At 39.2% G+C, this 25,818-nt stretch overlaps 1 protein-coding gene across 1 annotated transcript; it reads left to right on the forward strand.

Annotated features, from left to right (window-relative positions):
• The first annotated feature begins 12,914 nt into the window (after nucleotides 1–12,914).
• LOC124134188 lies at nucleotides 12,915–25,487 on the forward strand. The gene is made up of 2 exons (XM_046498905.2): nucleotides 12,915–14,111; nucleotides 23,610–25,487. The coding sequence occupies exons 1-2, from the start codon at nucleotides 13,205–13,207 to the stop codon at nucleotides 24,557–24,559; spliced, it is 1,857 nt and encodes a 618-aa protein (XP_046354861.1). The 5' UTR covers nucleotides 12,915–13,204; the 3' UTR covers nucleotides 24,560–25,487.
• The last annotated feature ends 331 nt before the right edge of the window (nucleotides 25,488–25,818 follow it).

Here is a 25,818-nt window from a genome sequence, read left to right on the forward strand (position 1 = left end):
CTGTGCAACATAACTGATTAACAAGTGATAAAACGTGGCACATGAGAGACCTTTTTTGACTTAAAATACTCTGCGGGAATATATCCTTTCCTGGAACTTTACCTGTTTTAGCTTATTAAAAGGGCTGGTATAAAACTTCTGATTTATGAAACTCACTACATAGGTCTTCAAAAGACAGACGGCAAGTCTCACAAATTTCAGGGTTTTCTAAGATGTTCATCCACATTTGGAAACGCTGATAATTCAAGAAATATTCTTTATCAAAATTATACAACTTGCTAAAATCACTCTTCTATGCCTTTTAATCAATGCATATTTAGTAACCCCCTTCCCTTGTAGATACATCATTTGAGACTTTAGTCCGGAACGATTGCTGCTTGGGGTCGGTTCCAGGTCCCAATCCTTTAGTAGATGCATCGTTCCGTCTTCTTGCGAGTGACTTTGACATCCTAGCTGGTACAACATCAATCAAGTTTATCTTGAGACAAAAGGCCTCCTTCACTTCTCTCGCAGTTTCCAAGGAATTAATTTTCTTCGGATACCCCTCGTGTCAAAGGTAAAATCCCCGACGCCCTGTGATCCCTCTTGTCTTGCAGCAGTGTTCTGTCTGCTGTTTCTACACATGAACCTGGCAATTATAACTGGCATAGTCTCCTTAGATTCCATCCTGTGTACTGTGTCGAACCTGTCCGGATCAGGGATCTGAATGTTTGGTTTCAAAGACTCTTTCACCCTCTGGGCGGCCGACTGGGGTTAACCTCTTTGGTCATGTGGACAAGGCGTCCGATCTCTGATCAGATGGTCCGTGGTTCGAATCCCATCACGGGACTCGGAAATTTTATGGCCACTACATTGGCGCCCAACAAGGGGTGGGCATGTTCATATTAAATTTGAGCAAAATAAGCCTCAGTACCCTACTATGTGGCCCGGGACGTGCCTTCTGTTGACGGGGAAGTATGTAGCAGGGCGTGGAGTCATCCCACAGATGACATCCTTACCTTGTCAGCTTGCTGACGGGGTTAACCTCTTTGGTCATGTGGACAAGGCGTCCGACCTCTGATCAGAAGGTCCGTGGTTCGAATCCCATCACGGGATGGCCGCTACACTCATATCGCCGACAACAGCTAAAAGCAACAGACTGTTTCAACGAGGAGATGCCTCGTTCTTTTCTTCTGCGTATTCCAGCCACTTTAATCTTTTATTTATAACTATTTATCTCCATGATAGGTTTAAGTTCACAATTATTTGATTCTGTTTTAGTTCTTCACGTCTTTGTGTCTGTGCGTCTGTTCACGTTTGTAACATATATTAAACACGTAAAATACTAAGTGCCATTATTGAAGGGTCATGTTGGATGTCAAACATGAACATATGCAATTAGCTTCAATAGGTCCAAGTATGGCGACAGTGTCATTAACAGTTGAAGAAAATGCTGTGTATGTCTGTCACACTGATTGGATGCTATTATGAAACTGGAAAAATGGACAACGACTATTAAAAGCAATGACAAGAGCAAGATTGCTTTCGGACAAAGCTACCTTAAACACACGCCTGACGCGATAGCGCTCCCTGTTAAGTGTGGGAGTATCACACAAGCTTGCAACCTAATCTAATTAAAGCAGTGATTAACAATGCAATGTCAATAGACGCTGAATACCACGACGGAACTGACGACAAAACAAACTATTCAAATCGTCTTTAATCCATATTTGTTCATCTATTGACTCATTCAATTTTTACAGGGCTTTAATCAGACAGAATTAAAGATTTCACCTGCGCAACAAGTCCAAATTACCAAATAAACATTTGTTCACTAAGAGGTTATATAATGTTGGCAAGTAGATGAAACGTGCGCTAAAACGTCTAAAGTTAAACATGCTTAATAAAGTAAAGCCCCCAGTAAACATTCCCATGCTGAAGATGTGCAGAACCCGCGGTAGACGGGAGCACGGGGCCCTTTGTTTGGTGATCCGTATAAGGGGCAGCTTAAAACATCTCACGTGGCGACTTAAACAGCCGCATGCTAATTAACATTGCTGGCGGGGAATAAATTTAAATCAAATTTCACCACGGAAACAAATTAGAGTAGCTTGTGGTTTGTTATTTTTAATGAAACGCTCGTTCAAATATTTGGATTATTTGAGATGCGACTTTAAAAATGCACTCTGACAATTACACTCATGGCGTCATCATCGCCATGTCGTTTACCAGAACATCAGTTGAGAGCGTACATCATGAATGCGACGTAGTTCACGTGTAATAAGAATACAAAATGTTTGGTTACAAACATGTCAATCTCATCGTAATAGTATGTACTCGATTTTCATCTCCTTAAGCACGAAGGTCGGATTTGGAACTAAAACATCTGAAAGTTAAGACATACACACACTAGAAAAGTCAGATATTTGTATAGTTAATGGGTATACCGTTATTTGTTTCTGACGGCGCTCGTCTCCGAGTGCATGTTTTTATTGGCAATAAGACTCTACTTGCTAGCAAATAACGCAAGTTACACTAAGCACCAAGACGGGCTTAGTAACCTATTGATGCTGTCTAGTTTCTTCCTTTTTTAAACCAAGTAATCAATGTGATTCGGCAAAAGAACATTTCTAACATTCACAGTATCGACATTGACGAATTTAAGATATTTGTGTCCCAAATATTCCAACTTGTATTAAAGGATGGGAAGACAGCGTGAGTTTCACACATCTATCTTTGAGCATTTTTTTTTTCAGGAAACAGGATGTCCAATTCAAATAGTTCCAGAAAGGCCAGACCTCTTCACACTTGCAGACACGTTGATAGGACGGACCGACACACCGTTGTGATTGTGTGTGTGGCCATGTTATTATCATTTATTTACTCGTCCTATAGAATTCAATTACCCGAGAAAAGAATCCCTTCTACATGTCTGTGCACATGAACAGCATACCTGTAATTCTGATGTTTAAAAAGGGAATGTTATTTTAGAGAAGAATTTATCACTAAACATCTATCTAATTTTTTTCTCATGATCATGTTTGTATTGTAATACGTGTTGTTTCAATGCAAAATCTTATTGTTTGTCTTCATCGCAGTGTGTATGCCCACAGTTGTCATCAGTTTAATTTATCTTTTCTTCTAGCATTGTTCATTAAACAGATGGGGTACAAAAACAATGTCTATACATGCATAGTAGGAGACAGGAAGTAGAATTAATACGAAATCTAAAAAACAGTCAACATTAAAAAAATTTGTCCCTTTTTTGTGATTTGTGAACAAATTCGTTCTTTCAACATTTGATTTTGAGACGCATATTAATTGAGACAACAATGAGAATGTTAAAAAAAGAATTTCATGACCATGCCAAGTTTTCACATCACCTGCGTCAGTTGAACGGTAAAGTGGCATTTCGATAAATGAGCTTCAAAGCTTGATTTGTCATCGTGATCAAATAACATGTCCATGATAACATATTGTAACGAGTTATAGAAAATTGTAAATTGCTATTTCGTCCCTCATATATTCGCTTGTGCACCGTAGACATTATAGACTATAATTGTCCAAATTACGTCTGTATATTACCTCCATAGATTTTGTAGAGATTTATTAATGCTTATGAATTCTTCGGGAGAAAAAAAATTGTTTGGATATTTTATAGTACTTTACCAATATTAAAATACAGAAACAAAACCGATTATTCAATGACATCTTTTGTCGCGAACACCTGGTGTCATCACTGACTTTGACTCACATAATCTGTACCACTACATGGGCGAATACAGCTTTTTTGAAAAGGGGTGGGGGGGTGGGGTGCACAATTAAGATCTATGTATTGTCTTTGGTGGTAATTTATACAAAAATGAAGATTTTTTCGACACCCCCCCCCCCCCCCCCATCTGTATCCGCCCATGCGTTATTTTGCCTTTTACAACCAAGGGAATCTGTCTTTGACGTTATATATTGTAGCTGTTTCATGGTAATAATCATTTGGCTACCCTTTTATTTGCTTTCTGAACTTCTTTGCATTGTAGGGGGAACTGTTGGCCCAGTCGTCTAAGGCGCCGTGATTCGCTGTGCAGAGTTGCATCCCTTGGGCATCCCAGAAACCTATGATTATGGGTTCGAATCCCGGTTCGCCCCGATTATGTTTCTAGGTTTGTCAGCACCATACCCGTCCTCGTGGGTTTCACGGAAGTGGTAGACGTCTGAGACCTGCATCACTTCGGGCTTTCCTCCCACATCAATCTGACACGCCGCGATGTAACTTGAATACTGTTAAAAGCGGCGTTAAACCAAACTCACTCACTCACTCACGCTTTGCATTGTATGACTCGGTACCATCTGGAGAAACATGCAGCGTTCTTGTTTTACCGTCAGTACGTATCAGTGGTGTCTTTGACATTTATCAAAATGAGATCAATGTCATGTATATATATTTTAAAAGGTTAAAAAGTTCGCGATATATGAATATAAATAGGAGAGACAAAACCCTTTCCATATCTCTGGAAATCTCTGCTAAAAGCAGATTCGATTGTCCGATTCCAACTATATCATGAGCTGGTGTTTATGAATCACTGCCAGGTGTTCGGAAATAGCTTAGCATATCCTGCCCCGCCGGCGGCACCCGTCACAAACACATGCACAGGCAGTGAACATATGGAAGGGGTTGTGTTCATCTATTTTCCAGGTGAACATATTCCAGGATGTGGGTGTGCGCCACATCTAACATTGATAACTAGTTAGGCTATAGCGAGCATCTGGAAGACTTATATTGCCCTTCATTTATAAGGAATAGTAATATTTAACTCCAGACAATTATCTCATGAAGTATTAATTGGGCGTAGAAGGCAAAATAATGGTGAAACTGTTATGAATGGATCACTGAAAATTATTGATTGGGTCAAGTGTTCGCAAAAAGGATAAGCGTGTCCTGCTCAACCGGTGGCACCATTAGAAACCCTCGTACTGCACCTTAATGCCACTATTCGCGAACACCGATGTAACAAATGAAATATTACAACGAGTCATGAATGTAGGCTTCCAAAAATCACCATTTTCATTTTTATACGATATGAATACTTATAAGACATTGATTCATATAATATACATAATTAAAATAATTTCCCAAAGCATTTAAGTATATGCTATTATAGCAATACAAGTTATTGTTCATGTTTAGTAGATTCTTCAAAATACCGGTACGTTATACGTAAGCACACACTGTCATCATCATCATCATCATCATCATCATCATCATCATCATTATTATTTTATGTTTAAACTTCCTGTCAGACCCATGTCTGAAATATGTCCTGTATGAAAAACAGTTTTCCTTTCTAATTTTTAACACACAAAGGCCGAGGTTGATAAACCAGGCGAATAGGAAAACAAGAGATTTCTTTGTTGAAAGTCGCGTGATAGTGTTAACAACGTTCCATAAACAGCACCGCTGCTTTAACAGTGTTAAAAATATTAAGGCTGTCACTGCCTGGCCTCGCGTATAGTCTAGTCTTTTCAACAAACAACGCTAATGAGAACAAAAATAAAAGATGCTAAGCTTGCAATAGTAAATGAATTCAGAAAAAGCATGTGAAATTTAAATATGGACATACTAAGCTTAACATCAAATGGCTCGGGCTGGACGGTTTCAAAAATAAAGAGAGTTCATTTATAAGTTTAGCTAACGTAGAACAATAATGATCTGGATAATCGATTCTATATTTAACTTTATTTATTTATTTCTTGTCTTGGAAGGTTTGTGTTATGTGACAATATGACAAGTTTGTGACGGATGCCACCGGTGGGGAATGACACGCTCGCCAACACCTGGTGCCATGCCTGATAGTGGTTCATTCACACATGGTCATGATAAATTACAGTCAACTCTGCTTTTAGCAGAGATTTATTATGAATATGGAAATGGCCTTGTTACTTTTATTTATTATTATTAAGATACACAACTGGTTTTTTTTGTGATACATTAATCTTTCAGAGCATTTTACATCTTGTTTTGTGAAATGAGGATGTTCCTCTTAAAGACAATACGTTTATCATATTCTTTGGATGACTGCTTTGACTTCAATTCGTGGCAGAAAAGCAAACGTGACTGTATACTCTACATGACAGTTAATAAGATATTAACGAAAGTGAGAAATTGATATGGTGTAACGTGATCTGTGGAGATTATTGAACCATAGACCCAGGGTAATATCATATGTTATATTGATAACTACTGCAACTACACTAATGTTCCTCTGGTAATATAACAGGTAATCTGTACTATTGCTGTGTTGGTAATACAACAGGTAATCTGTACTACTGCTGTGTTGGTAATACAACAGGTTACCTGTACTATTGCTGTGTTGGTAATAGAACAAGTAATCTGTACTATTGATGTGTTGGTAAAACAACAGGTGATCTGTACTATTGCTGTGTTGGTAATACAACAAGTAACCTGTACTATTGCTGTGTTGGTAATACAACAGTTAATATGTACTCTTGCTGTGTTGGTAATACAACAGGTAATCTGTACCACTGCTGTGTTGGTAATACAACAGGTAATCTGTACTGCTGTGTTGGTAATACAACAGGTAATTTGTACTATTGCTGTGTTGGTAATACAACAGGTAAAATGTACTCATGTGTTGGTAATACAACAGGTAATCTGTACTCATGTGTTGGTAATATAACAGGTAATATGTACTCATGTGTTGGTAATACAACAGGTAATATGTACTATTGCTGTGTTGGTAATACAACAGGTAATCTGTACTATTGCTGTGTTGGTAATACAACAGGTAAAATGTACTATTGCTGTGTTGGTAATACAACAAGTAATATGTATTCATGTGTTGGTAATACAACAGGTAATCTGTACTATTGCAGTGTTGGTAATACAACAGGTAATCTGTACTATTGCAGTGTTGGTAATACAACAGGTAACCTGTACTATTGCTGTGTTGGTAATATAACAGGTAATCTGTACTATTGCTGTGTTGGTAATACAACAGGTAACCTGTACTATTGTTGTGTTGGTAATACAACAGGCGATATGTACAACTGCTGTGTTGGTAATACAACAGGTAACCTGTACAACTGCTGTGTTGGTAATACAACGGGTGATCTGTACAACTGTTGTGTTGGTAATACAACAGGTGATCTGTACAACTGCTGTGTTGGTAATACAACAGGTGATCTGTACAACTGCTGTTGGTAATACAACAGGTAACCTGTACAACTGCTGTGTTGGTAATACAACAGGTGATCTGTACAACTGTTGTGTTGGTAATACAACAGGTGATCTGTACAAATGCTGTGTTGGTAATACAACAGGTAACCAGTACAACTGCTGTATTGGTAATACAACAGGCGATATGTACAACTGCTGTGTTGGTAATACAACAGGTAACCTGCACAACTGCTGTGTTGGTAATACAACAGGTGATCTGTACAACTGTTGTGTTGGTAATACAACAGGTAACCAGTACAACTGTTGTGTTGGTAATCCAACAGGTGATCTGTACAACTGCTGTGTTGGTAATACAAAGGGCGATCTGTACAACTGCTGTGTTGGTAATACAACGGGTTACCTGTACAACTGCTGTGTTGGTAATACAACAGGTAACCAGTACAACTGCTGTATTGGTAATACAACAGGCGATATGTACAACTGCTGTGTTGGTAATACAACGGGCGATCTGTACAACTGCTGTGTTGGTAATACAACGGGTTACCTGTACAACTGCTGTGTTGGTAATACAACAGGTAACCAGTACAACTGCTGTATTGGTAATACAACAGGTGATCTGTACAACTGTTGTGTTGGTAATACAACAGGTAACCTGTACAACTGCTGTGTTGTCATACAACAGGTAACCTGTACAACTGCTGTGTTGGTAATACAACGGGTTACCTGTACAACTGCTGTGTTGGTAATACAACAGGTAACCAGTACAACTGCTGTGTTGGTAATACAACAGGTGATCTGTACAACTGCTTTGTTGGTAATACAAGAACCATCAATTACTTTATAAGGAATGAAAAGGGATTCATATATTGTACCCATTCGTAGATCGCTCTTCCTATGTGCGAGACAACACTTTAACCACCTTGCGGGCGATTACAGTATATAATATAATGTCATAGTGCTTTAACTCATACACTTAAACCATCATTCCTAGATGACATCTAAATATGAAGATTATCAAATATTACTGTTAGATCCATAGCTATATTTATCATATGATGGTATTGGTATCCATACGATAAACGAATCACATTAACTTGCTATCATGAGCAAGAACTACTCTAAATAAGCGCCAGGTATGGAAACAATGTCTGCTTGCTTAATAAACTGTTGCCTTACACTTTCAATAAGCTTAGATGGGTGTTTCTGATTTATGGATGCTTCTGTTTCTCAGCACCATACCCGTGCTCGTGGGTTTCACCGAAGTGGTAAACGTCTAAGACCTGCATGACTTTGAGCTTTCCTCCAACATGAAGCTGACGCGCCGTGATATAACTTGAATACTGTTAAAAGCGGCGTTAAACCCAACTCACTCACTCATATCAGTTGACACAATGTGTGGTTTCTTAAGTTACTTTGGTGAGTGAAATAAAGTCTTAAACATATTTTTTTAGAATGATGATAAAGAGCGTACTACCCTCCCGTCTTTCTAAATCGTAAACATCATATATTAATATCAAGAATACAAAATATGTATTATGCTCCCCAAAGGCTCGCTTAATACAATTTTCATTTTTAATATATGATAGTTACGGAAACACACTCTGATAATATGCTAATGGAATGCAGAGTCCCGCGTTCTTTGAATCGTGGATATACTATTATCCTTACCTGCTCATCCACGATACAGAAACTGCCATCCTTACACGCACATGCTTATGTGTTTCACTTGTTTCTGTATGCACCTCTACAGTGGTTTTTGCCACCTTCATGGCAGGAATCTCCCGATCAGTATCTCCCACTGGCAAGATATCCCGTTAGCGGCGGGCTACATCAGCAAATGGATTACCACATGTTGACAGATTTCTAATCGTTGGAAATCATTCCGAGGTAAGTTTTCTATTTCAAGCGTGTAAGCTATTTATGGATACAAGTGCAATGCACCAGTTTTGTAGTTTTAAATAAATTTTATTCGGCAAGTCAGATTTGAACTAACTACAATGTTATCAATGGCATGTATTCTTCTTACCACGTGGATATACCATGACGTGGATATACCATGACGTGGATATACAGACAGAAATCCAGCAAGGTATGGAATAAGGGAGAGATAATCTACATATTTCGGAATATCTATCAACGATCTGGCATTGTTAATCAAAGTGACAAAACCATTTTCATATTCTAAAGAAATCACTACTGTCCATGGTACAATTCCAACTTAATCTTTAGCATGTGTCTATCAATCTCTTTCAAATAGTGATGATACCAAGTGTTCAAGAAAAAGTGAGCGTTTCCAGTCTTACGGTGGCACCCGTCGCAGACACATGACTGATTTCTTCGTTACTCATCTGTTAGGGAACACAGTAACTGACTTTAAATTTGTTGCTACACTATACATGTTCAACATTGTACCCACTACTGCATTTACTCTTATTTAAATAAAATATGATTGTAGTAGTTACGGAATTATAAAATATTAATAAAAAAGAAAGAAAAGGTGTCTGTTGTGCGGGATTATAAAATGAACGTAAAGGATTATAAAACGTTGATAAATCGTTAGAAATATTCAATGTAGGTTTTGGGGTTTTTTAGTCCTAAAACATTTCAATACAAGAAAGAATATTTGATAGAATTGTATTACTGTGTTGGGTTCCGCATTTTATCAGTTTAGGAGAAGTGCATTGAAGTTGTTGTTATGTAAATCACGAAATCCAAGAAAACACCTTCACCACACATGTCTTCGCCATACGCCAAAACTTCCCGTCTGCCAACAGAAAAAATGTGTCGCATTTTTTGTGCTGATTTTTTTTCAAAAACAACATGTCTTACTGTGTACAATGAAAATATCGATTTTTTTTTCCTTTTTGAAAACATAAATTATACCACTTGTATTAAATTCAATGTAAGGATAGGAAATACAACGTTTGATGTACTGCTGATAATGAAAAATCTTAACCATCTAAATAAAAGCGATAAAACTCTTTTCATATTCATAAGTAAGGTAGAGACAATTGTACGATTCCGAGTATATCGTGGGCATATGTTTATAAATCACTATCAGATAGTGATGATATCAGGTGTTTGCGAAAAGGAGAAAAACAACACACAATGGTAAGGTGTGCGTAAATATAAAACGTGAATTCCGAAGAACAATTATTAGCGCTAATCTGCCGTATTAGATTCGATGGGGTACGAAAGGCAAATCTGTGGTGAAAATGAAAGCAAATGTTTGTTTTCGTATATTTGAATTGTTTAATCACCTATCTTCATGATCGAATATCAATTCCGCAAATCGATTTATGCTACTAAATCTGTCAAACGAGAAATCAAATATGAACGAACGCAATTGAGTGAGTGAGTGGGGTTTAACGCCGCTTTTAACAGTATTCCAGTTATATCACGGTGTGTCAGCTTTATGTAGGAGGAAAGCCCGAAATGATGCAGGTCTCAGACGTTTACCACTTCGGTGAAACCCACGAGCACGGGTATGGTGCTGACAAACCTAGAAACATAATTGGGGCGAACCGGGATTCGAACCCGGAATCATAGGTTTCTGGCGTGCCCAAGGGACGCAACTCTGCACAGCGAAACGCGGCGCCTTAGACGACTGGGCCACCCGTGCCCCCCAACGCAATTGAATGTGCAAGCTCCGGGGAATATAATGATATATATGTGGACACCACGTGTTCGCGGAATAGATGGTCAGGTCTCGCTGAATTGCCGTAGTGGTCGGTGAAAGGCAGTAGGGCGGCGAGGGAGGGAAAGGCTACATTAATACAATTTACACAAATTAAAGGAATGATGGAGATAATGAAAAAAGGATGAATAAAGTTCCTGTGTTAGTGAGTGATTTGGATTTTTACGCCGCTTAGAGCAATATTCTAGAAATATCAGTGAGTGGGTATGGTTTTACGCCGCTTTAAGCAATATTCCAGCAATTACAAGGCGGGGGACAACAGAAATGGGCTTCACACATTGTACCCATGTGGGGAATCGAACTCGGGTCATCGGCGTGACGAACGAACGCTTAAACCACTAGACTACCACACCGCCCTAATACAAGTAAGACAAACTGAAGGCGTGATCGCAAAATTCGTGTATCGTTGTAGGATAATGTATGGGACTTCAGTCAAACCCCGTTAGGCCGGACGTTGTGAATCTGGACCCCTGGTCGACGGTTACTTATGGGGACGTCTGTGTTTATATACAGAAAATTATTGTGTCCATGGTTCGTTATTCCGGACAAGTTACCGGATTCGGAACGGTACCGTCCGTATTGACGGGTGTCAGTGCACATGTGTAGCTTACTTACATTGTAACAGTTGATATGTTACGAATGCGGCATGATTGGTATAGTTCATATTTTGTAAACGATGTATTAACTGATGTAACGAATAATAAAGCATTTGGTTGTTTTGTCGAACCGTGTTGTGTCGAACTTGGATGTGTCGAATTCCCTACTGTCTCGAACTTATTTGGGAGACATTGTGATAAACTGTATCTGTAACCTCCATCTGGTTGACGTATCAGCGATACTAACGTATTGACAAAAGTCAAGCAGCATATCCATTGTCACAATTAACCGAGATCTGTGTGGTATGATAATTTCAGTTTGATATTTATCATAAATAATATACTCGACAGTTGCTCTCATCAATAACCGGGGCACGGGTGGCCCAGTCGTCTAAGGCGCCGAATCCTACCAGAATCCTATGATCGTGGGTTCGAAACCCGGTTCGCCCCGATTATGTTTCTTGACTAGTTAGCACCATACCCTTGTTCGTAGGTTTCACTAAAGTGGTAAACATCTAAGACCTTTCAGGCTTTCCTCCCACATTAAGCTGACACGCCGTGATATAACTGGAATACTGTTCAAATTGGTGTTAAAGCCAACTCACCCACTCACACTAATCAATAACCATATGAAAATAAAGATACCTGTATGGATGTTGGATGTATAATTTATTATTAATGAGAATTAATGAAAAGTAGATAGCTTTATGTTGCAAAGTTCACTTTTCAGAGAAATGCATATTTCATGTAGGCGTTGTGACACACAATTTTAATGCTCTTTAGGTTAAATTCATGAGTTATGAATCATATGAGATGGGAACACTGGTGGTAACCTTGTCAAATCTCATGTCTTTAATCAGAAGAACGGAAGGTTTAACGAAAACGTTGACAAAACGAATGATTAAGGTTTCTGTAAACACTCCTTAATTACGTGGCCCTGTTCTCATCGGAAGAAACTGACAGATGACGTGGAGAACCAGAGTGTTGAATCCATACAGATGTAGGTAAAAAAGTGTCCTCTTAACAACCCCGTTGTTTTCCAGTGTCATTCTCTTACAGTGGAAATATTTGAAATCCAAGAAGTCAAACGTTCCATTTTTTCAAAGTCAATCGAACTTGTCATGCTGGGATCGTTAATTGCGAAAGAAGCTTTGTTTTAATCAAAGCCTTTATTGTCGAACTTGAGGACTGGTGTCTAGCAAACATTTGTAAATATAGAGCTATTTAGGGTCACTTAGGGACGTGCCAGCCTGTCTACATCTCGCAATAGAAATGGGCGGTCTGTTTTGCCTTAACTAGGATTGTCAAGTGGGATGAGACAAGCGATCTGATTGGCCGAGAGCTAGCGCTCTTGGCATCAGTTGACCTTGTGACCTGCGCAATGACGGAGAAGCGGCGGGGGCCGATGTTTACACTCCCTTGATCACATGTTATTGTTTGTGAGGGACAGTACGTGCAGCCAGGGAGTTTTTGTACTTGCCAGTGCGATAGTATTTAAGCCTTCTGTCCAACGGGTAGCAGCATCAGTTAACCACCTCTTGTCGGTGTGGGTAGACACTCGTTAGGCCACGGGGTTGTAGAGAACCTGAGTCTCAAGAAGGGATCGAACCGGTGTCTCACATCTCTTGACAAGACACGTGGGCAGCAGTAACACTCAACCATCTGTGGATTCGGTCGTAGCAGCAACGTGTTATTTCTTAGGAACCATTTGTGGACGATATACTGGGACAATAATTGAACATGATCCCTCTGTTGCTGCTAACTGTGGCATATCTGGGAGCGTCGTCAGCCCAGCGTTGCGGCGGGGTACAGAACAAGTATGTATGCCACCCGTCCAATCCTCGTCAGTTTATGATTTGTATCGGAGATCAGCAGTATACAATGAAATGCCCAGGGAACCTACACTTCAGTACCAAGACCCAGACATGTGACTGGCCCAGGAACGCTGACTGTGGTCGACCTGTTCAGGTTGTCACCAAACCACCTCCTAAACGTCGAACCCCACAGATGTCACAACGCCAGTTCGGCGGTCAACGTCGCCGACAACCGTCGTACACCTGGCAAAGCAACAAACAGGGTGGAAACGTGAACAGCGCAGCCTCTAAATCACGGGGTGAACCTGTGAACGCCGTGGCAGCCCTGACCGGTCCTCGTAAGTACAAGAACCCCACTGACAGGGAACGCAACGTCGCCGATGACCTGTACAAGAAGCAACACTCCTATCATGAAAACAAAAATCAGCTGAAAGACACGAGAACTGTAGACACAAACATCAACCAGAATCGGGACAAATGGACCCTGGCCCATTACCCATGGTGGGCTGCGAAGTCTGCAACGCCTGCAAACCGTTCCCGTATGTCTCGCCGCCCTGTCACCCCAACCCCTGGCTACAGGTCCGGGTCCCCCTACACCCCACGGACCTCAAGGACATCGAGGACATCAAGGGTCTCGAGGACAAAGACCTCAAGGACATCAAGGACTAGATACAACCCGATCCGAAGTTCACTAGGGCGAGTTCCCGTCAACAGCGTGGCCTCCCGGCACCAGCCTCCCCCGGCGAAGCCTCTTATTAAGAAGACACAACTGACGAAGAAGAAAGAAGTTAAAAAGGAGCCGAAGCCCCAAAGGAAAATCATCAGAAAGCCAGGTAAGAAAGTGTACCTATACTTTCCTACATCTACCGAAAAGGTATATTTTATAGAGTTGCAGAACAAATGATGTCTGGAATACCTAGTCTCTCGTGACCTATAAACGTATGAGTTAAACGAACATATCTTAAACGTGCAACTAAAGTTTTCTTCATGGGACAATGTACATTAAAACGTTAAGTCTATATATAACATTGAATGGTACAAACTAAAAAAATATCACTAGAATGAGTGGCTGGCCCACCATAACTGCCATAATTCTATTGCATATTCAGTCATATGCTGTTTTGAAATTCGAAAGAACTTTCATTGGTTACTGAGATATGCATGACCAAAAGGCACAATATCATTTTATCGATAACATACTATTTAATACGTATACTGACACTAAACAGAGTAAAACATCATATCAGCGAAATTGATTAGCCTGTCATGTTAATTAGCAAAGGGTACACCTTTTTCCACTCAAGGTGTCATGATAGCTGGTAAATTCCATCAAACATTCATGTGTATCACTGTAACCAAACATGTTATTATCGCATCTGTAAGTACGATCTTTTTGCCAAGAATACCTTCAACATGAACGAAATCTTCAATGTAACGCATTATTTCATTTTTTTTCTTCTAAATTATAAAGCAAAGAAGCCTGAATTTGATTTAACTTGAAATGTTGCTGTTGACATGGAAACAATAAAATTGAAACACCTCTTAACCTTGAATAGAAAACCAGTAAAGAACCTTCATCTATATTAAGGTTATATGGTCAAATCGTTCACCCCCCTGAGATATTTGACAATTTATCCTCGCCTAAGTTCGAAGGTGACACGTCTTGACACCTCTCAGTACAAGGAAGGCATGAATCAATAGATGGGATAGGATCAGAATACTGGGGCCTGCGTGCCCTATAGCCACTGTCCGGTTAAGATTTAACCATTGTCATGCAATAAGTTTACCACAAGGAAAGACGCACCATGAAAAGGGACTGTTCTAGTATCGCCTTGTATTGTATTGTAGACTGCTGGGACAAAGAAAGCATACACCCATGTTTGATGGTGGCTAAAATAAAACAAACAAGAAATGATTATTTGATGGAGATGAGTTTGATACGGGTATCTTGCCGATATTACGTCATTTAAATGAGTATTGCATCATTAAAACGAGTATTGCATAATTTAAATGACGTCTCCAGGAACGTGGTGGTCGCAATTTTACAGTAATGAGCAAAGTGAAGTGTCAGTGTTCATGTGTATACTTACTTTTGCAGTTTATGTACACTCATAAAATATCACCATGGTGATGGGTAAGATCTACAGCTGAAGATGACATTGCGTCAACTGTTTCGGCCTGTTTTATTTTTTATTCCATGTAATTACGTGCTATTTCAATAATTAAAGATTACATCAAATGTTGTTATGTTTAATACATGTTCAACATTGCATTCGTCTGCTGCTGTCAAATGATTTAGGATTTATTGTAAGCTAAGTAAACATTTTATGTTGGCGAGTGTGTATGGTATGTCTTGAGATGCTGTTTCGCAACACTTTCTTGGACAAATATAACAAATCCAGCAAAAGCTAGGGGATTTCAGTATCAATATCCATCGACATAGTGTCAACAAAATAACGTGACTTTAGCAGAGATTTCTTATGATTATGAAAGGGTTTTGTCTCTTTTGTTTACCATGTGTTTCTCTGATTGACGTCACATGCAACAAATAAAACGACATATATTTTATGATCTATTTGCTTAGGTGTTATGTTCAGAAGGCTTTGTAAAGTCATGTATAATCTGTTTGTTTGGATATTATGGTCATATGGCTTTGTAAAGTAAGGACAGAGATTACATATCCGTGTATGAGCAGTTGCCGCGATTGTGCTACACGCTGCTTGTGCATATCTCATTGCTGGTTTTAGTGAGTGAGTGAGTATGGTTTTACGCCGAATCTAGCAATATTCAAGCAATATCACGGCGGGGGACTCCAGAAAGAGGCCTCACATATTGTACCCATGTCTGGAATCGAACGCGGGTCTTCGGCGTGAGGAGCGAACGCTTTAACAACTAGGCAAAATTGGAATATTGCTAAAAGAGGGGTCAAACCAAACTCACACAATCATGTACATAAAGAGTGGTTAAATCGATAAGAAAGTTTCTGATAAACCTGATGGTTATTTGCAAACTCATATCCACATTGTCAACAGGAGTATATGGATATAATGGGAGGTAGAAACAGTATGGTCCACCCAAACTAAAATCCTGAAGGTCGGGAATGTTTGCTGACCAGCACTCCTGTTGGGTAGCCCCTCCCTTTGACTCCTGTTGCCACTGGGGTTTTAACCCGGCTACATTCCAATAAATGCCTCAGCTCAATCAACTATTTAGATAAGGTTGTTCTGTCATTTCATTACCTTTACTTGAAAATTTGAAAATTCGGGCCTACTATTAAGCACTACGTTGTCCACTTGGGTGGCGGACTTCAATAAACCATCAGAAATATGTTCCCACCCTTTATTGATTACAGGAGTAAATAAATGACCCTCTGAAATGTCTTTCAGAAAGTCTCAGGTAGATACATCAGAATTCCCAGAATGAAATCAAACAAATGCGAGAGCTACCTCAAACCTAGTACCTCTCCAACTATGCTCTCAATCCCTTGGGTCGAATACTTCGTGATGTTTTCTGAATGGCTTGTTGTAAGAAAGCAATAGGTGTGCTTGGATATATCGGGCAAGAATGCGAACACGTAGTGATGTCAGATGCACTGAACGGCGCCACTGTCGAACTGTACTAATCTCTTTGAAAAACCTTCTCAGGACCACTTTGTAGACAATCAGTGTTTGAATTTATTACATTCATAAAACAGCTTTGGCCAACCAGAAGAAACATGTATTTATTCAGTAGAGTGCACCTTCTTAAGACCAAGTGGTACTGGAACTTAAACGTCAACGGCAGTTATTCTAGCCATAAGGTTGTTCATTGTGCTTTTAAACTTATGGAATGCAGATAGCGTCCGTTTGGACACTTGCCTGTGAAATGGATATTAATACGTCTCTGTAAGAAAAATGTGATAAAGATTGGGCATATGACAAAGATATAAATGCACAATGCTAGAAATTGTAATTGACTAAGAATGTGAAATCCAAAATATAAAATGTGTTACATATGATAAAGATGAAATGGCGTTCCAGTTTCCATGTACAATTAATTAATTTGGATGTAAATATGTTTGCTGCTAATCAATTAAGCACAACGACAAGCACTTTGTAACGGATCACACTTTGCATCAGGAATGCATATCTTATCACCGCAAAATACACATACAAATAACTAAGGACTGACGGCCATCTAAACTTAGTGGAGAAGCGTCTTCAAGGAATGCCTCATAGGGGATCATTTTAATACTGCAAAAATAATAATAATGGGCCTCCATGTGTATTTGTCAACAAACGCTCGTCTAAAACACTCACTCGGCCGATTCGTCAAGTCATATCTTCCATGGCCATTGGCAGATGTTTGGCAATATTGACAGGCAACGAAGTTAAAAAATATTGTTGCACATTTCAACCTCAAATGTTTGTTCGTTTTCGATGTTGGGGTTTAAAAAAAATATTAATGGTAATGTTTTGAAATAACGTGACCAAAGAATGATAACGAATCAATAGAGGTTCTTATTTTTGTCAGGGCGCACCACATTTCTTGGATTAAAACCTAAGCGCGATGTTGAAAATTTGTACAGATATTCTGAGAATGTAAACTTCCAGATAACATATTTCACAATTTAAAAGGGACTCTATTTTCCACATTCTAGTGCCCATTTCCAGTCTAGGTTTACTCAATGTAATAAGCATCATTAATGGAACTGAGGCATTGTCTCTGTGTTATTGGGAAATCATTAACTGAGAGATTGATATTCATCATTAATTTGAATATGAAGTCACACAATGTGAGTTTGTTGAACTCAAGCTAAACTATCTGGGACTAACAACTAGCCCGAGACTAGATCCCCATTGAGTTTCAAATTTTCTATTTACTATTTAAAGTATGTCTTGGAAATATAAAACGTCAACGCCTGAGTATAACCAGTCTCGATTATCCGTCGAAACAAATTCCATTGGTAGAAAGTGGGGGGAATTATGTGACATTATGCTGAACATCCTTGATGAGAACAGGTGTTCGCTGTTGCCGAATAACTTCATCACATTACATTAAGCTATCGCCAATGTGTAAACATCTTCCGCTTTTAGTTTGCAAAACAAGACTTATTTTCATAATCAAAAGTCATGAATAATTTTCTATATCGACATGAAATTATCATCCAAAAGGAGTTTACTTTTAACAATTCCTTATCAACCAATCAGTTCTAACATTGACACATTGAACTCATTCGACAGCAATGTGTTTCTGTAACAAATGGTAATATTTATGAAAAACTTGTTGAACATTGTTAGCCTTCTGACTCTGCATTTTAAACACGTCAAAGACTTTGTTCTTCTTCTAGCATGTCTCACACCGGCTTTGACAAGTAGTCTTTGCATGATTCACCTACTTGCTTTGTGAGCTTCTGTGTTTGAGTATCGGAACAAATGTACAGTCACTCAGCCCTGGCTGCTCTGCAAAGGTCAAGAAGAATCAATGCGCTGACAGCAACACGCCGTCGACCTTCTAGCTACAAAATTTGATAATCGAAATTGATCTTTACTTTTCAGAAAGTGTGCAATGCATGTATTCAACCACACACCTGGTATAATCACTAACTTGTATTGTGATTCGTGAGCGTAGCTTTGTCAATCCACGTATATTTTGGTGAACATGTTAAGTGTCCCTTTTTTAATCTGTTTTTAATCCTAAGTGTGACAAAAGAGGATGAAGGCCTTTGTGTATTTTTAAGCCCACACACAGCATAATCTGTTCCTCTGTTGTTTTATATTAGGCCATGCATCGCAAAATATTTTCACCTTTTATAAATCCTAATATTAACGTTTATCAACCAAAAATGCCTTCCACATTTGAAGTAGCCAGGGTGAGATCAAGGGATACATCGGAAGATATCTCGCTACAATGCTTTGAAGGCCGTTGTGAAATAAACGGTTTTCAAGACATCACAATGAAATGATATCACTAATAGCTGGCTAGCTATACCTTTTATACTCAACACACTGGTTAATAACTGTTTACCCAAAAAGTAAGAAGAATGATTTTGGATGATAAATGGAATCTCACCCTCGTGTCTTCTGACACGATCATCAATCGTCGATCAATGATTAAAACTCCTCAGCAAGCCTCGGAGTCTTAAACTTTTATCAACTAGTATTTGACAGCCAAAGATACTTGGGTGATATTCTCTATTTAACCAAAATACCCCAAATCCCAACAATGTCATTCTCAGCAAAATGTGTCAAGCTAAACAGCGTCGAAAGAATGTCTTCCAAATCCAATGCCAAATTCTATCATGTTTAGTAGTTTTAACACAAATTACAATGGCGTGTGTTAATACAATCTTTTGTTTTCCGAAACATGGTTTGAATGTTACCTGTTCTAGCCCCGCCTTTCAGCACCCCTAAACCACGCCTATATTCCCCCGTAAACAGCCACAGGTGCATCTTCAAAGAGAACACAACCTAGATTTCAAGCGTACACAAAGCTTCAAATTCTTCAACAAATAGCTACAACCTGCACAGATAATATTTGCAAGCACATAATACACACAAACAATCACGTCTTGAAGTTTGTCCTCAGATTTAGGTGTTCAGGCGATGTTAGAAGTTGCACGTTACCCAGAAACAAGTTTGAGTAGTATTTAACATTAAATGACCGCCCACGGCTGAAAAGACATTTAAATGAAAAACTACATAATAAACAAACATGTATGGGAAGTTATAGACATAAAGTAATCTGGTCTAATATGAGAGAGAGAACATATTTCTTTAATAATTATTTGAAGACTTTAATGTTGTCATGGAGACGTGGTATTAGGTCATGTGTAATCAATAAGGATGATGACAATGTTACATTCCCCATCGTCTTGGTGCCATCGTAATATGAGTATATAGCCTAGTATATAACAGTTGGTATATATTATGTATGTCATAAAGACGTAATGTACTGACGGGTCCAGAGAGAGGTTTTGTGCAGGATGCAAGGGGTTCGGTCCCTCCATCCCTTCTTTTCAGTCACTTACATGACAACTTGCATTCCCTTTATCAAGTGTCCTTGTGCACTTCGTTACTTGAACAATTTACACAAATACCCCTTTTTCAAAATCCTCGATCCGCTTGGGCGGTCGGGGAGCCTAGTGGTTCAAGCGTTCGCTCGTCATGCCGAAGACGCCGTGATATTGCTGCAATATTGCTAAAAGCGGCTTAAAAAAACATACTCACTCACTAACTCGATCCGCTTCTATATTGGAGTACTATTACACCGAGGGATGTAATATTGGCATCACATACTCACTAAAGCTTGAGATTAAGCAAGGTTGACTCAGTCACAACCCTTGCAGTATTTACACATCGTTGTTACAAGGAAATGTGTCTCTGTGTTGTATGTTCGACATGCATTTCAATCGGAAAGCAAAATTCCTATAATGTAATCACCTTTATTTTCATTGTTAATTGAAACAACTTATCGCCTCGTATCTAGTTCTAATTGAAGGTTAAGGTTCTCAGTTAATAAAGTAAGTGAAGAAACAACCTTTGAGGCTATATCGAGATTGTTTAATGTTCTTCAGGCCCCCTTTGTATTCCTCAGTTGGAGTTTTATTTAAGACCTTACCACCTTGTTAAAACTCTTATCAATCCTCAAGTGACGAACGACCATCAACTAAGTGCTTTAGTTTCCAAAATAAAATTGACATCAAACGAATAATTACCATTCACCCTTTCGACAGAGAATAGCTTGGATTACAAGGGCGGATTAAAAGTCCTCCCCATTTTCAAATCGATAAAAACTCAAACAAATACAATGAGCCCTACGTACTTTGCAAGATAATTCAAAGCTCATCCATACGCAAATCCGGGACTACCAACATCAATCATGGCGCTGTGGAACAGCATAACTTACACAGACAGCCATGTCAGAAAGTCAAGGCAGTTAAATTATGGCCTTGAATCAGCTCACGAATCGTCAATGCGGTAGCCTATCCTGACAGTATTCGTGATAACCTACGCTTGCCTTTAAATGAAAAATGTGCAAGCCTCAATCACTCTCCTGAACTTCCAAACATCTACAAAGAGGGATTGTCATGTGTTTTTGCCTCGAGTGTTGGCACGGTTCCTTCAGTTGGGACTACACCGCACTCCTTCACCTCTCACATGTACACCTCTGTTTGTCTATTTGTCGATAAGTCTAAGTTCAATCTACGTTTATAGATTGACAAGGCTTACTGTTATCCGGGATTGGCACCTAGTACATTTGTCTAGGTAAGATGTCGTTTACTGTTAATCACAATTGCCAACACATAAGGTTACGGAGGACTCCGCGAAGACGTGATTAATCTATATTTTGGGTAAGAATGTCAAATATTCCGTACAATTTGGCATAGATTGTCTCGTGTTTTTTCTTGGAGAGAATTGGGAAAGAGTAAAAAAATTATATTAAAGAAATTCGTACAATTTATAACGTTGCAAAAACATATTTGGTTAGAATTAAATAATCCAACAAGGGATGAATTGAAAGAAAAATAATTCTACTCTAATTTTGGATGTTATTAATTAATTGTGACATGTAAGCGATGATTGTAATTTGTAATCCCCTAATATATCTAGAAGATTGTTGCATAACGGGTTGATATTTCATATGTCGGGATGAGTGAGTTTGGTTTGACGCCATTTTTAACAATGCTGGCTGGGGACACAGAGATTTGGTTTCACTTTAGGAATAAAATATATAAAACGTCAGAGAACAATCCGTGTCGATTAACTGCCGAAACATATTCTATATTCCATGAGGCGTAAAGGGCAAAAAAGCGGTGAAAAATGTATGAATGGATCACTGAAAATAACAGACCAAGGCCGGCGGGTGTTGGGCGTTAACCAATCGCCCACCATAGTGTGAATTGCTTTTCATCGCATGAGCAATGTCTGCAGCGGCCCAATGATCCGTGGCCGGGAATGTAACTAAATGATAACGATAACGTCTATCACAAGCGGCTTGAGGCTCAGGTAACCAGGTCGCGTCACGGCTTTGGGTTTCCTTCTCTGTTTGACAATATGAGTATCACAAATCAACGTGTCCAGCATGTTAATTCAGGCTATTTCTCATTGTTTTTCAAGAGTTAGATGTCGAAAATAACACCAAAGATACTTGTAAACTGAATGAATAAATAGGGTAAACATACGTGCTTTTTTCTGATTCTTGTCTGGCCAACAGATCATCCCACGACACGCTATGTCCTTTATGAGGGACATGTTGAAAACGGTTCTGTTCGTTTTTTGGTCACAATGTGTATTTGTAGAAACAAAACCTAGCCGTGTAATCTCCTTGCTTAATGAGTCAGGTGCATGGTTCGTTTCTGTACACCATGCTTGCTCTTCTTTGTCGTAATGTTTATCGTTTTTAAATATTTGCTTATCATTAATTCAGAATCACGAACGAACACTCTATGTTGACGAAGACATGACCGAAAGACACGACGTCTTAACTGTTCGTGTCTCCGGCTCCTGAATAAATGATAACGGTACTCCTGATCTGGAGTGATGTTGACTCCATTCGCCCCTCGTCCTCGCTGACTTCATAATCTTCGTACATCCATAAAACGAAAGAAAATAAAGAAACTTTCCTTTAAAAAACACACTGCAAATGTTTTCTTTTCAGTCGTGGACTTCCTTCGGAGAACTTATGTAAACATTGGACCTTTGATTGAAGACATGCACATTTTCTTCTGAACTTGATTGTTGTATACAGGATTGACTTTTACGGGATATTCTGTTGAAAGAAGTTTGATGCAATATTTGAAATGTCTTTCCGTGATGATGTTATTTGCATCAATATGATCCATGATAATCTATGTTAACATCAGTGCACCTGCACTGACAGATAACTTTGACCTGAAATGAAAGTTTCGAAAGAAAGTGACTTCATGTGCAGATAAACACACAGACATGTGCTGTTAATACCATATGCCATCATTCTATAACTTTACTTTGCAAAACGAAACACTAACTTAATTGTGCTTCATGTTTCTTATGTTCAAAGGAAGTAAATCTATTTCTTCAGTAAATAATTTTCAACCTCTTTCTTAATATATCAATACTTTTCCTTATAACACCTTTGCACTATTTCCCCAAAAATATTGTTAGTGTTTTTTTCTGTATGGGGACTATTAATTTGTAGCACAACAAATGTTTGAGAGACATCTTTTAGCATTATGATGCATTCCTTGTAAGCATTTACATTCGTTAATAAGTTGTTATTTATTTGTTATCCTCTAGCGATATAATTCCTCAATGTTAAAAAAATATTATTTGAAAAGGTGTGTTTTGACAAATACTGTATTCATGTTCCAGGCAAATGTGACCCCACCACCTGCCAGCTCCCCGACTGCCGTTGTATCGGTTCCGACATCCCTGGTGGTGTCCCTGTCACGCAGACACCCATGATGGTCATGCTCACCTTCGACGACAGTGTCAACATTGCCAACTTTGACTACTACGAAAAACTGTTCGATGGGAAGTTCAAGAACCCCAACGGCTGTCCTGTCAAAGGAACCTTCTTTGTGTCTGGCGATGCAACCCAGTATCACCTCGTGGAGAAGCTTCACAAGAAAGGCCAGGAAATTGCCTCCCACAGTCAGTCCCACCGATCACCCACCACATGGTGGGCCCATGCAGGGTATGAAGGCTATGTTCATGAAATAGAAGGCATGAGAAAGAAGTTGTCCCTCAAGAGTAAAATCCCAAAGGATGCCATCAAGGGAATGAGAGTTCCGTTCTTGCAAATCGGAGGTGATGATCAGTATCAGATGTTGCACGACTACAAATACCTCTATGACACGTCCATGGTGACAGGTCATCTGTACCGAAACGAGAAACCCCCTGTCTGGCCCTTCACCCTTGATTACCCCCCAGATTCCAAAACCTGTTCCCTGACCCCCTGTCCCCAAGGCTCCTACCCCGGTCTCTGGGAGGTTCCCCTTGTCCGTTGGTATGGTTCCAACAAGATGGCTTGTGCCATGCCTGATGGTTGTATCATTGGAGCAGGCAGAAAGGGCACTCTTAAGTATCTGCAGGATAATTTCAATAGGCATTATAAAACCAACCGATCTCCCCTCGGCATCTTCCTCCACGCTTCCTGGTTCCGCAGGAAGTCCGGCAACTTCGAGGCCCTGATGGATTTCCTCCAAGATCTGTCTAGAATGGAAGATGTATGGGTCATCTCAACATCACAAGTTGTAGATTGGATTCGCAACCCTAAGCCATTGTCACAGGTTAACAATATAGAATCCTGGAAGTGCTAACCGTCGAAACGTTTAGGGGAATAACTCATAACATATGGATATGAATGGAACATGCAAGGTTGCAATAATATAACAGAGGGACGGACTCACTGGTAATAAATGACACTTATGGGAGTGGTTTCTATATATGTTCAATGTTCTCTCAAGGTTCAACTTAACAGGTCCTGAAAGGTATAGCGTTTAGCCTTCGACGCACGTATTGGGCGTCCATGTGACAAGGTAAATCCCATGTGAGCTGAAGTCGAGGAAGTACAAGCTCTGCTCCAGTATTAAGGTTTAACTGTTGCAAACATGCTGACACCAGATGTCGAAGATACGCTGATGTAAGACAGCAAATTATGACACCACGTGTCATATTTGCTGGTGTAAACGACATCTCCAGACACCAGGTGCCAACGGCATGTGTCAACAGGAATAGCTTGTATCATAACCCGCGCATCTGTATATAAACCCTGCAACCTCCCCTGTATATCTAGGTGCACCACACTTCTTTGTACATTCGCATAGGAATTCGTAGGAACTGAAGGTTGTCCCCAGCCTGTGTAGAAGCACCTGCAGTGTATATTTATATATATGAATATCGTGTACATACGAAAAACATCTGATAGATGTCAATGAAACATTCTAATCTTAAAATATATAGCTGATTTAAATTGAAATATTTTGGGATATTTGAAAACGAAATTAATTTAAGTATGGCCGTATTGTATAGCAGTAGTAAAAGAAATATTGTTTGTTTTATAAGCTTATAAGTTTTATAAGCTTGATCAGTTGAAAAGTCAATGGAATATCGTCGCCTGTATATATGTACATACCTCCATGTTGTATCATACCCCCATCATCCCAGTGCTACTCTTGTATATAGACCATTGCTCACAACTGTGTTGTACAGACATATATTGATGTGAATAAATATATTTATTGTGAACCAGTGTCTGTTAATTTTGCGATAGTTGCATTGTAGTTGTTTCCATTTTGTGTTACAGGAATAGTGACGGATAACCTAGTGGATGTTTGAAGCGTTAAGTCATCACGTCTGAGACCCATGTTTTATTACCAGATAATGTAATTTGAGAAATCATTACTTTTATTCCCAGTCCTTATACTTATGCATGTGACAGGGGCAGTCACTCACTTCACTTGAATGCTACACGTTAATGACAAACACCGACGGACGTAATATTTGTGACTTACCAGCAAACAGAAAAAGGATTCTACTCGACAGTAATGTTTCAGCATCCATTTTCTTCATTACATTG

Source organism: Haliotis rufescens, unplaced genomic scaffold, assembly GCF_023055435.1.
Source record: "Haliotis rufescens isolate VD_foot unplaced genomic scaffold, xgHalRufe1.0.p SCAF_16, whole genome shotgun sequence".
Lineage (NCBI taxonomy): Eukaryota > Metazoa > Mollusca > Gastropoda > Lepetellida > Haliotidae > Haliotis > Haliotis rufescens.